The sequence below is a fragment of the Cydia fagiglandana genome, chromosome 24, assembly GCF_963556715.1.
Source record: "Cydia fagiglandana chromosome 24, ilCydFagi1.1, whole genome shotgun sequence".
NCBI lineage: Eukaryota > Metazoa > Arthropoda > Insecta > Lepidoptera > Tortricidae > Cydia > Cydia fagiglandana.
Genome location: NC_085955.1, coordinates 3,516,681 through 3,531,146, shown reverse-complemented (window position 1 = coordinate 3,531,146; position 14,466 = coordinate 3,516,681). Strand labels below are relative to the sequence as shown.

The following is a 14,466-nucleotide window of genomic DNA, read 5'->3' as shown; positions in this document are numbered from 1 at the left end:
GGTCCATTAAATGAATATATAAATTCAAGGCACATGCTTCTTTAATACCTAACCAAACGCATCTAAGCAGCTGGTTTTGACATTGACATTGACAGAACAGTAACGTTAAACCGGATACAATGTTTTCACCAATGTTTTGCAAAAAGTACATGAAAACCATAGGAAAATATGGAGTTTAGGACATAAAATACAATTACGCTTAAGCTCCGTAGCTGAAACTCCTAAAAGCCTAACCCTGGTCGAAAAAAGGAAAATTTGCAAAGGGCCATGAGGTGAAAAGTTGCGCGCGCCTTATAAAAGCTCGGCCCTGGATCCCCGCCGCAGTTTCCACGCGACCGCCGCGTTGTGTGCACGTAACAAGATGGCCTCCCTCGCAGTATTTGATTTCGATCGTACTATAGTCGATAACGACTCAGATGCCGTTGTGATAGATAAATTGAGGGAAAAGCAGCCCCCGCCTGAATGGGAGTCTGAAGCTCGCGATTGGACGCCGTACATGAGCGATGTAAGTGATTTTCTTTTTATTGAGAAACTTTTTTTCACCTTGTCTATTTTTCTTTAATTTTCTTGTGTTATGGGTTCACATTATGGCATTAACACTTGGCTACCTATAGCTTGCATCTGCAAGGTATAAAAAAAGAAACTGCATGAAACAGCTAATGTTTCATATGAGGTAAATTAAGCTATTCCATTTTAGCAAACTTTTTAAAAAGGACGAAATTGGATTTCACATTAAAATATTTAACAAATGTTTAATAAAAAAAAAAAATAAAAAAAAATAAAAAGCCTTTTATTTCCTTTTGTTATACATAAGTTTGTTAAGGTGGTTCTCCTTGCTCGATTTTCATACAACTTTCTTGGCACCCTAGCTCCTATTATATAGGGTTTCTTCACTTGTATATGTAATGTTTGGGTAGTATATATATTTCTGTCTTCGCAGAACGTAAAAAAATACTAGATTTTGATTAAAATTATTAAGAAAAAAGCCTTTGAATATTGGTAAAATTTTGCCTCATTGCTTGTTTGTGTGAGTGATGCTTATAGTATCGGTGTAATTCTAACATGGCGACTTCATTTGACAAGCAATCATTTTTAATTTGTCAAAGCTGTAACAGATGGCACTTTAAAACCGCAACACAGATTACCTGTGTATTTTGTTTTATTTTCACTCAATAGAGGGAGGTATATTTAATGCACAAAGCATGTTACGAGTATACCTACTCATTTAAGAATCTCCTTTCTGATATAATTTCATTCCCAGATTTAATATAACTTAATAATTATTATGATTATTACACAATAAAATACATTTACATATTTATAGAAAGGTCAGTCCAAACAATCATTCGCGTTTACAGTCGTCCACCGAAAACCCTTGTGAATTCTGCTTTCGTTTCGGTAGAAATATAAATGTTCTCTGGAAAAGCCTATATTTATTGTAACAATGATTTTTAAACTAAAATACCTGGCTATATTTTTCTCAAAAATATATAGGTACCTATGTGGAGAAAAATGTCATCTTCTTGTAAATAAACAAGATTCTATAATATCTTCTGCTTGTGCATAACAATAACATTAGTAGATGATATTTTTAGGGTTCCGTACCCAAAGGGTAAAACGGGACCCTATTACTAAGGCTTCGCTGTCCGTCCGTCTGTCCGTCTGTCTGTCACCAGGCTGTATCTCACGAACCGTGATAGCTAGACAGTTGAAATTTTCACAGATGATGTATTTCTGTTGCCACTATAACAACAAATACTAAAAACAGAATAAAATAAAGATTTAAATGGGGCTCCCATACAACAAACGTGATTTATGACCAAAGTTAAGCAACGTCGGGAGTGGTCAGTACTTGGATGGGTGACCGTTTTTTTTTTTGCTTTTTTTTTGTTTTTTTTTTGCATTATGGTACGGAACCCTTCGTGCGCGAGTCCGACTCGCACTTGCCTGGTTTTTTTTCCAAAAATGCTGCTTTTCACCCGAGTTAAAACACTCTACTTTTCATTTCGCATACGAGGAAAGTAAAACGCATGTGTTTTTTTAAATACATTTTTATAGTAGGTATTTTTGAGAGTAGGTATTTTCAATTAACAATTTGGCCAAAAGTATCGTTATTTATGGAATGGGGAGTCAAATATCAGAATGGAAATTGTATAACAAATCCATTTATACCCAAATTTCAATTGCTTATTGTAAAAAGAATAATAAAATCGTACTTGGAATTGGAACCTAAACTGCTCTAGTGCAGTAACGTATCATTTCTTGCACACCTTTTACAACAACAATGACCCTCTTTCATATATTCGGCCAAATTGTGCTTTTTGAAAAACTAATTACAAGCCTTTTATGAATGTAGAATGATACCTTAGGGTATGGTGCTTTACGCACACTAGCGTCCCTTCCCCTCCCCCTGACGCAACCCCCCCTTTTTGCATGAAATATGTCCCGGTTCACAGTTTTTTACATTTTTTGAGGAAAGTATATATTTTAGGAAAAAAGTGTCAATGAAAGAAATAATCCTTAATAAATTCTTAATAAAAAAGGTCATATTCATTTTTTTTATATGATGCACCTAATTCATGTATTAGCTTGTCAAAATTCGAAATAACATAGTTTTTACTTAGGGTTCGAAACTCATTTATTATACACGGTGTAACATGAGGAAACCGAATAATTTTAACAGCGTATTCCTGATCACGTTTAGAGACAAAAATGTCCTATAAACTTTTTGAAATTCGCCTAGTTTCAGAGTTAACACCAATTAAAAAAAAAACATGTTTCTCTTGTTACATAGTTCAAAACGCCTTTTTGATGGCGATGTTGCTACTATGGGATTTAGTCTAAATATCCTTATTGATATGTCAAAAAGTGACAAGTAACACTTTGAAAAAACTAAGTTTTACGAAAAAAAACCATTTTAAGTGACAAGTTTACCAATAGCATTTAATTTTTATGTACAAATTCATTCATAAAATTAAAAAAAAAAACCAAACAAAATTTTTTTTTTGGCGAAATTAACCTAAACACATATTACATCTTTTCCTTTTTTGACCTCATGTATACATTTTACGATAAAAGTGTCAATGAAAGAAATAGTTCCTTATTAAATTCTTAGTAAAAAAGGTTATATTCATTTTATAACACTTATTATACAAGGTGTCCTCAAGAAATGCGAAAGATTTTATTTCTGAGGTCAAAAGAAGGAAAAAATGTATGTATGAGTTTAGGTCAATTTCGCCGAAAACAATTTTTTTTATTGTTTTTAGGGTTCCGTACCTCAAAAGGAAAAAACGGAACCCTTATAGGATCACTCGTGCGTCTGTCTGTCTGTCCGTCTGTCACAGCCGATTTTCTCCGGAACTACTGGACCAATCAAGTTGAAATCTGATACACATATGTAAGTTTGTAAACAAATGAATTTTAAACATGGGGGCCACTTTTGGGGGGTAAATGAAAAAATTCAAAAATAAAAATTTTCAAACTATATCATGTTACATATCAAATGAAAGAGCTTATTGTAAGGATCTCAAATATATATTTTTTATAATTTTTGAATAAACAGTTTAGAAGTTATTCAAGAAAATAGGCAAAAATGACTATCCCCCCCCCCCCTTTATCTCCGAAACTACAAGGTTTAAAATTTTGAAAAAATACATAAAATAGGTCTATACCTATAGATGACAGGAAAACCTATTAGAAATGTACAGTCAAGCGTGAGTCGGACTTAATTACAGTTTTTGATCCGACTCCTACGGATTTTTTAAAGATTTCACTCACGTTTCGCATAAATAATGTTTAGTTTTAAGTTTATAAAATACATATGTATGTTAGTCTGTAAGGTATTTGTAATATGGGCCTTGTTCCCTGAATTAAATATCTAAATAAATAAATAAAAAATAAAAAAATACATTGTTAAAAATTGTGTAATATACGGAACCCTTGGAACGCGAGTCCGACTCGCACTTGGCCGCTTTTTTTTAATTTTTTGAATATATATATTATATATGTATGTACATAAAAAGTAAATGTTATTGGTAAACTTGTCAGTTAACATGGATTTTTACTTTTTTTTCGTAAAACATAGTTTTTGCAACGTGTTACTTAATTGTCACTTTTTGACATATCAATAGGGATATTTAGACTAAATCCAAACAACAACATCGCCATCAAAAAGGCGTTTTGAACTATGTAACAATAGAAACTTGTTTTTTTTTTAAATTGGTATTAACTCTGAAACTAGCCGCATTTCAAAAAAGTTTATAGGACATTTTTGTATCTAAATATGATCAGGAATACGCTGTCAAAATTATTCGGGTTCCTCGTGTTACACTGTGTATAATAAATGAGTTTCGAATCCTAAGTAAAAACTATGTTATTTCGAATTTTGACAAGCTAATACATGAATTAGGTGCATCATATAAAAAAATGAATAAGACCTTTTTTATTAAGAATTTATTAAGGATTATTTCTTTCATTGACACTTTTTTCCTAAAATATATACTTTCCTCAAAAAATGTAAAAAACTGTGAACCGGGACATATTTCATGCAAAAAGGGGGGGTTGCGTCAGGGGGAGGGGAAGGGACGCTAGTGTGCGTAAAGCACCATACCCTAAGGTATCATACTACATTCATAAAAGGCTGGCTATAATTAGTTTGTCTTCCCCATACATTAGAACACAATTTAACCGAATCATATTTCTTGTTCTTGTCTCTCGATAATTTAATCAATTTGCAACATAAGTAGAAGAATCCTCATATATCCATAAATATCAAAATATAAAAGGACATACATTTTCAGAAGATTTCCCCGCGTGCGACGTTGCCAAATGGTTTAAAGTACAACATGCTCGCAACGTTGGATGTCAATAAGTCGACAATGAAAAATTATATTTCAAATCAATTCAAACTTGATATTTTTGACAGTAATGGGTTACTTAAATAAGAAGGCATTTTTCGCCCGGGTCTACTATGGTCAAATGGTCTAGTGGCTTTTAGCTATTGAGTATAAGTCTAACAAGTTGAACAGCATGACAGGGTTCAAACCACGAACAAAGACTCATTTCTTTTTGTATTTATTTTATTTCATCTTTTTGGTAATTTTATATGCCTTATTTTAAAAGTTATTTTAAGTAAATGTGTTGTATTTGATTATTTCATGTAGGTATATCATTTCAATAAAATTTTGGAAACTTTTATTTTATACCTGGTCAAGCAAATCTTGTCAGTAAAAAAAGGCGCGAAATCCAAATGTTCTATTTTTTTGCAGATGACGTCTCTCTCCTTTTTGATTTTAAAAATAATGAAAATTTTAATTTAAAACTGACACAAACCTTAAATCATATCAATCTGTGGATGCGCGACCATAATCTAGCAATAAATTCAAACAAAACCAAATTGATTCAATTTTATCCTTACCAAAGAACTCCATTACAATTAAAATTATCGCTTAATAACACAGAAATTGAAGAAGTAGATAATTTCAAACTCTTAGGTATTACTCTCGATAACCATATGAACTGGAAAACACATATATTAAACACTAAAACCAAGATATCACAGTTTTTGTATGGACTCTTTACGCTTCGCAAAACCACTAACTTCAGTACTGCACTAGCCGCTTACTATGCCTTCGCTAATTCATGGTTCAGATATGGAATTTTAACATGGGGAAACAGCACAGATGTGCATGACTTGTTTGTCATGCAAAAAAAATGCGTTCGTGTGCTAGTCGGAATCCGAAATTGGGATAGCTGCAAACCTTATTTCATCAAACACGGCATACTCACTCTTCCATGCCTTTACATCTTAGAGTTATGTATATATGTAAGAAAAAACATACATTTGTTCAAAGAGATACAGAATAAAAGACAAAAATACAAACTTGAATTACCCCAGCCAAACTTAGAAATATACCGCAAAAGCCCTCATTATGCGGCAGTAAAATATTATAATCACCTCCCAAATTATTTAAAATCAGTGGAAAGTGACACTTCGTATACAAAGAAGTTGAAATCGTTCCTTGCTGAAAAAGCATATTATTCAGTAACCGATTTTCTCACTGACAGTTTTGTTAAATAAGTTAGTTTATAGTAAATAAGTTTTGATCTCCTAAACTTATAAAGCTAGTTTGTAGTATTTTTTCTTAATATGTACCTACTTATATTAAGGAAATGTTTGCCATACCCTATTAGGGTCCATGAGATACTATTATTTTGTAACAACTTGTTTTTTACCATGGTGCAATAAACGATATTCTATTCTATTCTATTCTATTCTATGAACGATATCCCTTCGCGCCTACATTTTTCAAATTTGCCGCCTTTTTCTACTGACAAGATCTGCTTGACCAGCTATACTTCGTCGATAGTTGACTTCTTATGTACCTATTCTGCGATCCTAATTAGCCTCATGCATGCCTTTTTTTAAATTATTTTAATCATTATTTATATCCTTTGAAAACCGGAAAATAAAAATACTTTTATATATCTTCCCATAATATTATTAAAAAATAATCAAATTACTGAAAATGTTTTACTCACGTAAGTTTAGTTTCGAAGAATAACATACGCTTAAAATAATTCAAAAGAGAATGTTAAAATTATAAAATAAAAAAAAATTGGCATTGTCGGGGTTTGAACCATGTATCTTAGCTACAATCTGATTTTTTTTCAAAATAGAGGCTACGGGTGCCACGAGCACATGACAGTTGATGGTCGAAAACATTAGTTGCTTCTGAATGCCTTGTAATTCTTAATCGTTGCTCAAACAAGAATTTATTATTTAATTTCCAATCTTTTTTCAACAATAAACATTTCATCCGCTGCGCCCTCTAGGTTACTTTACTGTAACATTACGAATCTGCTGACATTTGACACTGACTTTAAGGTGACTTTAAGTACGTAAGTGTGCGTGAATGCAAGAAATTGCAATATTTTGCAGTTGGATTCCGGTAATAACGAAATGAGACAATGTTGAGTTGAACATGTCTCGATTTGGATGTAGTATTTTTTATAGTTTTCGCACATATCAACACATCTTATGAAACTTTGTATTTTGGGAGAAATAGTGAAAATCCACAATTCGTGCACAGTGACGCCATCTTTTGGCTGATAATCGGCATCCCATCCCTAGACATCCACCTTAATATATTTTTATTGATTTAATTTGTAGGAACCCGTTAGGTGAAGGCCTCTTCCAAAGATATCCATTTTCCACGGTCTTGTGCTATTCTTTTCCAATTTGGACCAGCAATTCTTTTCATGTCTTCCTCCCAGCGCATGTTTGGTTTGCCTTTTCGGCGCTTACCGTCTGGGCCTTTCCAGTTCGTGACTATGGCTGTCCATCTGTGGTCTTTAAGGCGAGCCACATGTCCAGCCCATCTCCATTTTAGCTTTCTAGCGTGTTCTAGAGCATCTATTGCTTTTATTGTTGCTTTTATTTTACTATGTCTTATCTTTTGTATCTTTTTTATGTTCAACATGCAACAACACACACAACAAATGTTTATCCTTAGTTAATTATTTTATTAATTTATAGAAAAAAGGGATAAGACCTCAATCTTCACAATGGAGGAGGATTGTAAGGGCCACTTACACATACACAAGAATTGCGGAATAACATTAAATCATAAATATTAAAAACCGTTCAAGTGCGATTCTGTGCATGAACATGAAGGGTACCATACCATTATGGAAAAAAAAGAGCCCCACTTAAATATTTATTTTATTCTGGTTTTAGTATTTGTTGTTATAGTGGCAACAGAAATACATCTGTGAAAATTTCTACTGTCTAGCTATCATGGTTTATGAGATACAGTCTGGTGACAGACAGACAGACAGTATCTACTTAGTAATGGTCTCCATTTTTACGCTTTGGGTACAGAATCCTAAAAATCAACCCATTTTATAACCTTTCTCAGAGTCAATATATCAATTAACATATTAAGAAACCACATACTGGAGTCAGTTATGTAACGCTGCCATACATGACCCAAAAAATTTTTATTAAGCTATGAGCTTCATCACATCTGATATTTGAGTAATTCTAAGCATTTCTAGCCTGAAGTGGGGGGGGAGGGTGGGGTACAAAGACGGCCGCCATCCGTCATCTTTAAAAAAAATCTACTCTGATCCTGGTGGGTACTAGGGCAAGTTTGGTATCATTTTCGTATAAACCAAAGACGTAGAATTCATTGCTGATATTTGTTTTTTCAATTTCATAGTAATTTTACGAGAAAAACGTAAAAAGGTGAAAAATTTGGTTGGAGATTTTTGCTACGCGGAGCCGAAACTACAAAAGATAGAAAGTTGAAATTTGCACACTAGATTACATTTATAAAGTGTACAAGAGATAAGAAGCGATTTTGAGAAATTCAACCCCTTAGGGGGTTAAAAAGGGGATGAAAGTTTGTATGGGGTTCAAGTTTTATTTTAAGCTAGGAATTTGAAACTTCGTAAAACGATATATTATTAAAATACAAGAATACTAATTTCAGCGTTTTTAAATTTTCATCCCCTAAGGTGGTGAAAAAGGAGTTGAAAGTTTGTATGGATATCAAAAAAATTTTCGAACGCGGGACTTGAATCTTTGTATTTGGGGATATTATTAAAAGACAGGAAAAGTAATTTCAGCGTTTTGTAAAATTCATCCCCTAACAGGGTTAAAAAGGGGTTGAAAGTTTGAATCCATTACAAATCCGAGTAGACACACATTTGTTATTGCCTCCCAGGCTTGAAATGCTTAGAATTACTCAAGGAACATATGTGATGAAGCTCATAGCTTAATAAAAATTTTTTGGGTCAACTTTATAACTGCTTCCGCTAACACCAAACACAATGAAACACTGAAAAAAAAAATTAAATATAGTGTCTTCTCTGAATTAAGTTTCTTCAAATTCTGAATTAAGGTCTTAGTTAGATTTTTTTTCATGTCCAAATTGTAGGTAAAAAAAAAAAAAGCCTTTTATTTCCTTTTGTTATACATAAGTTTGTTAATATATTTTTGTTGATTTAATTTGTAGGAACCCGTTACGTGAAGGCCTCTTCCAAAGATATCCATTTTCCACGGTCTTGTGCTATTCTTTTCCAATTTGGACCAGCAATTCTTTTCATGTCTTCCTCCCAGCGCATGTTTGGTTTGCCTTTTCGGCAAACGCTAAATTGTAGGTAAACCTCTTAAATAACATTTGACCACATTAAACTTTTGACTACTGCATGACAATTTTATGAAACTCAATGTGTTAAATAAGACAGTTGCCTTCGTAAAAACTAGTGCATACGTCAATTCTCGGCATTACCTAATTGCCAAGCGGACCCCAGGTCGTAAAAAGCTGGAATGTTATAAATGATTCCTAGCAAAAATACCACAGACTATACAATACAATACAAATACTCTTTTCATCACACTCGCTCAGTAAATGTAGAATTGCACGCAGCCTTAGCGGGAGTTATAGAAAAAGCGTTTTCCCTGGGGAGTTATGAAGTTTCTAGTGCCATAATTAACAGTTGTTTGTCTTTAAACTTAATTTTTGGATCGCAAGTGTGATGAAAAACATTGTGTGTAACTCGGGGCGTAATAATATTGCTAACACGAGTCTATAAATCGCTCCGGCAAGCCGTCGCGATTTAACTTACTCTCGTTTGCAATATTTAACTTACGCTCCATGTTGCACAATGTATACTATTAATTATTGCACACCTCAATAAAAGAAGACAATACAAAAGAATACAGAAATACAAGCAGAGGTAAACAACAGGCGGTCTTATCGCAAAAAGGGATCTCTTCCAGACTATCTGTATTACCTCTTTGGGGGTAATTACCCCCACATGCCCTTAAAGCACTTCTTTTTTTTGAAGTCGGTTAAAAACGAACCTCCCTATTCACAAAACTTTCTTACAAATACATAAGTCAAAATAACAGATATAGTTGGTCAAGCAAATATTGTCATTAGAAAAAGGCGGCAAAAAAAATGTAGGTGTGAAAGGTTTATCGTCCCATAGAAAATTTGAATTTCGCGCCTTTTTGTACTGACAAGATTTGCTTGACCAACTATAAAGACAAACGATTCGCTAATGAACGCGTTTTTAGGGTTCCGTATTGAATAACGCCGAAATAAAATAGCGTATAGCGATACTGTGTGCTTTTATAGCCGACGGGCTATAAAACGTATCAATGATCGATTATGTCATCTGGGAAACTTCCCGTGAGCCAAAACTAATAAAACTGCTATCTATACTTAGCTAAACAAAACTCTGCTTCCGAGAATATCAGAAATAGGTGCTTTGCAATCTTTAAATAGATATGCCGAGTTTATAAATACCCAGCCCTTAGAACATTATTTAGTATCTGGACTTCTGGAGGTTATTAACTGACTTCCAAATCTCAAAGAAGGAGGTTATCAATTCGGTTGTATGTTTTTTAGTGTTCCGTACAAAACTTTGTTTACGGAACACTTATGGGATCACTTCGGTCTTGCAAATCAGCGTTTTTCTCAGAGACCTTTTGACGTAGATACCTAAAATTTGGAATAGTTATAGCAATTACCACCACTCATATTGTAAAGAAGTCAAAACTGCTTATTTCGTATTTAAGGGGGAAATTTAGGGGGTTGAGAGGGGCAGGCTGAATTTTTTTTAATTTTATTTTCTTAACGAAACAGTCTGCCCATTTTTGCGGGGGACGTCAAATGTATTGCTATTTCTACATGATTTGTACATAACGTACAAATAGCCCTCAGTCGTCAGTCCATACAAAAGTTTGCACAATTGGGTAGGTAAAGTTTTTTGAAGATAGGCAAATTATATTTTTTTCCGATAGTATTCATTATAGCAATCACGGAAATGCAGCTCTTTTATTTTTATTTCATTTTATTGATTAAATATAATTTTTTAAATGATCGATATGACGTTTGTGAGGTGGAATGTCAGATCCCAATAATTCCTTTGCGCGTCGTAAATGGTACGAGATAGAAAAAAAAACGATGTCAACTGTCAGTGTCACTGAGCTGTCATTCCCGAAAAATAACGGACAAGCCTCATTTTCTGTTGCCTTACGAATTGCTTATTTTGATTTTATTTTCGACGACCTCAGCACGATCCACGGACTTCTGATTCCTCACGACATCGAATCGCGTATTTGGACAAAGATTGTATCTACTTTCGACAACTTGGCACTGCATATTGGACAACGTTTTCTTCCCTACACGACGACCCCTGCGCTGACCATTGGACTGAGTTCTGCAAGGAAAATGAGCGAGTTCATCCGAGCAGACTCTACAAACTTGCCCCACATGGACCTAGTCATGATTCTAAATTACTATCATGACAGCGATAAGCACAATGCCGCTGAAATTAGAGGGGCAAAGGCCCTCCTGTACGTATCTGTGAAATACATACATTAAACATTTTGTTATTTATATTTCACCTGCAATTTATTGTCCATATACACCTTAACTTAATTCATTCTTTATTGTTTTAGGTCATCAAGAGATGGATATGTAGAGAATAACGTCGGCTATGTCGAAATTCAAAGGAACGACACAGAATGCATTCTTAGAGCTAAGGTTGTACCGGAGACGAAATTAAGGAAAAAAAATTATATTGTTACAGTTGAAATAGACGAAAAAAATAATAATGTCATTGATGCAACATGTGATAATGATGATTGCCCTGCATCAGCTGGTAAATAGTCTTATAATATACTTAATATCTGTAGTTAATGTACATTTTATTATTTTAATTACGTTCCAACTGGAGCTCATAAAAGGTCTATAGTAGTTATATGATATATATTTCTTCACATGGGCTCCAAGTGCACATGCCATGTTCTTTTTAAAGAATCATGCAAAAAGCTCATCAATATTAAGTTAGGTTTGCATTTTGGCATAGGTCTCCTCCTACCTACCTTATCCACTGTAGTCTTTTAGATTAGTTTAGTTTTTAATTTTATTATAGGTAGTTTTATATATACACTTTATATATTCGGTGTACCCCTTACATTTCCATAAAATAGTTAAAAATACATGATGATGATATGCCAATTAAACTTTCTGCACTTGTATTTTGATTATTATTATTAGATTGCCATGAGCTGTTAAGTTCTTAAACAAGTAATATGTCAATTTTTTCTAACAATTTAGAGTCATCTGACGTTCGTTTTGAGTGTCTATCCTCATTTAAATGAATGTTGTTCTTCTTTTCAGGTGGATGTAAGCATTCATTGGCAGTGTTATACTGGTTGCTAATTAGAGCCATTGAACCATCACCTACTTCCGTGCAATGTTATTGGGCTAAGCCTCGAGCATCCAGTGAAGGTACAGAACCAGTCTTTTCAAAGGACATTTTTCCATCAAAAAAACGAGCGATTGAATTAGGACCAAGAGATCCCGAGAGAATGAAGGTGTTTTATGAAGAATGCAAAAAAAGAAAATTGGGAGATTCTCTCATTTTAACCATGTTACCGGATCATGACACCGGTTTACTAAAATATTGTGTGTTCGACATGATTTTAGAGTTCACAACAAAATCTGACAATCACAGTTACGAAAATTTTAAAACCGAAATGTCTATAGTTTTGACTCAAATTGTGCAAGATGAAATTGAAATAAATACAAAAAAACAAGCAGAGTCAAAGCTATGGCATAGCATTCGTCAGGGGAGAATAACGGCTTCCAAAATTTATGATGCTTGCCGCTGTCGTACTACTGATGGCTCACTGGTTGAGCAAATTCTTGGTGGATATAAAATGTATGACACAAAAGCTATGAAGAGAGGTAAACAGCTAGAAAAACCGGTAGTAAGGGAAATTGAAAAGAAACTGGGGGTAAAAATTGAAGAATGTGGTTTTTACCTTATAAACTTGTTTTGCGGTGCTTCACCTGATGGCATAGCAAATAATTTTATAATAGAAATTAAATGTCCTACTACTGTGGAAACCAGCAAAAACTACATAGATAATAACAAAATAAAAGATAAGTTTTTGGCTCAATGTCAACTGCAAATGCTGGCAACTGGAAAAAAAAAGTGTGCATTTTGCATTGCGGATCCAGATTTCGAACAGAACAAAAATATTAAAATAATTTGGGTTAAGTTTGACGCAACATATACTAACAATTTGTTACAAAAGGCAGAACAGTTTTGGAAAGACACAATATACCCAATAATCTTAAGAAACGCGCTGTCTTAAATTTCATCTATTAACCAATGGTTTCATTGTACTTAGTTTGGAGTGTCATGTTTGGAAACATCTAAATTTATTGTCGCCTAATTTGATCAAAATTTATTTCTAGAGACGATTCTAAACATTCAGTGAGCCTTCCTGGTCCATAGCATCCCTCCCTCTTCGGTTTGTAGGTTTAGGAATCCGCAAGATTTCCAGTGTGGCTTCCTCAGCCTTTTTGGCGTCCACTCATTGCACGCCTGGTCTCATGCGAAATATCTTAAGGGCTTTGCCCACAAACTTTGAGATTGCGGGCTTTGAGGATGCTATAAATGCTTTTAAAATTGGTTTCCCGGACAAAACATTTCCTGAAAACCCGAAATCACAAAGGAGTTGGGATAATAAAAAAAATTGGTTTTAAAATTTTCGTAACTGTGATTTAACTTACGATACTCTTCTAAACAACTGTACAGTTCCAGATCTCGCGAGGCTTTTGGCGGTCGTAACCCGGGAAGCTGGTTACTGGCTATATGCCCATTCTTCGCCTAATACTGGTACTTTCTTGGATCCGACCTCCTTTAGACTGGCGACTGGTTTGTGACTTGGGGTTTGTGTAACGTATGTTTGTTTTGTTGTCTAGCATTATGAGAGCTCATCTGTTGTGCTTCTATGAATTCATCTTTATATTTATGAACAAGCATAGGTACCTACAGACCTGAGCTATACATATATGTATAAGTAAGCAACGGTTGGAATATTGTGTTGTATGAAGAAAGGCCGACACGAATGCACCTCGGTCTAAATTAAATAAAAATGTTCGCTTAAACTACTTACTTAATACTGAGTTTAGTTAATGTAGGTAGTAATAAAGTAGGTAGTTCATTAATAATGCCTTATTTGATCTTATTATGTATAATGTTGTGCAAAAATGTGTTACTAGGTATTAAGTCTAAATTAATTATTATATTACTAGATGTTGCCCGTGACTTCGTCCGCGTGGACTCTTATCTTGAACATTTTACATCTTGAGTACCTACCTATAATTTTCATCGAATCAAACTTTATAATACAAACTTTTAATATAATGTTAATGCCCTTTTACCAAGTTTGAAGTTCCTAGCTTGAAAGCTTGAAAAAAATGTTTGATATCCATACAAACTTTCAACCCCTTTTTAATCACCTTTGGGGATGTATTTTCAAAAACGCTGAAATCAGTTTTCTTGTATTTTAATAATATATCTTTTTAAGAAGTTTCAAATTCCTAGCTTAAAATAAAAATGTTTGATATCCATACAAACTTTCATCCCCTT

General features: G+C 33.8%; 1 protein-coding gene across 1 annotated transcript in view; it reads left to right on the top strand.

Moving 5' to 3' along the window:
- The first annotated feature begins 218 nt into the window (after positions 1-218).
- The window catches only part of LOC134676280 (pyridoxal phosphate phosphatase PHOSPHO2-like), an 81,379-nt gene continuing 67,131 nt past the window's right edge, over positions 219-14,466 (top strand). Inside the window, exon 1 of the mRNA XM_063534652.1 lies at positions 219-505. Coding sequence (XP_063390722.1) covers positions 362-505 — 144 coding nt within the window. The 5' untranslated portion in view covers positions 219-361. The remainder of the gene's footprint in view (positions 506-14,466) is intronic.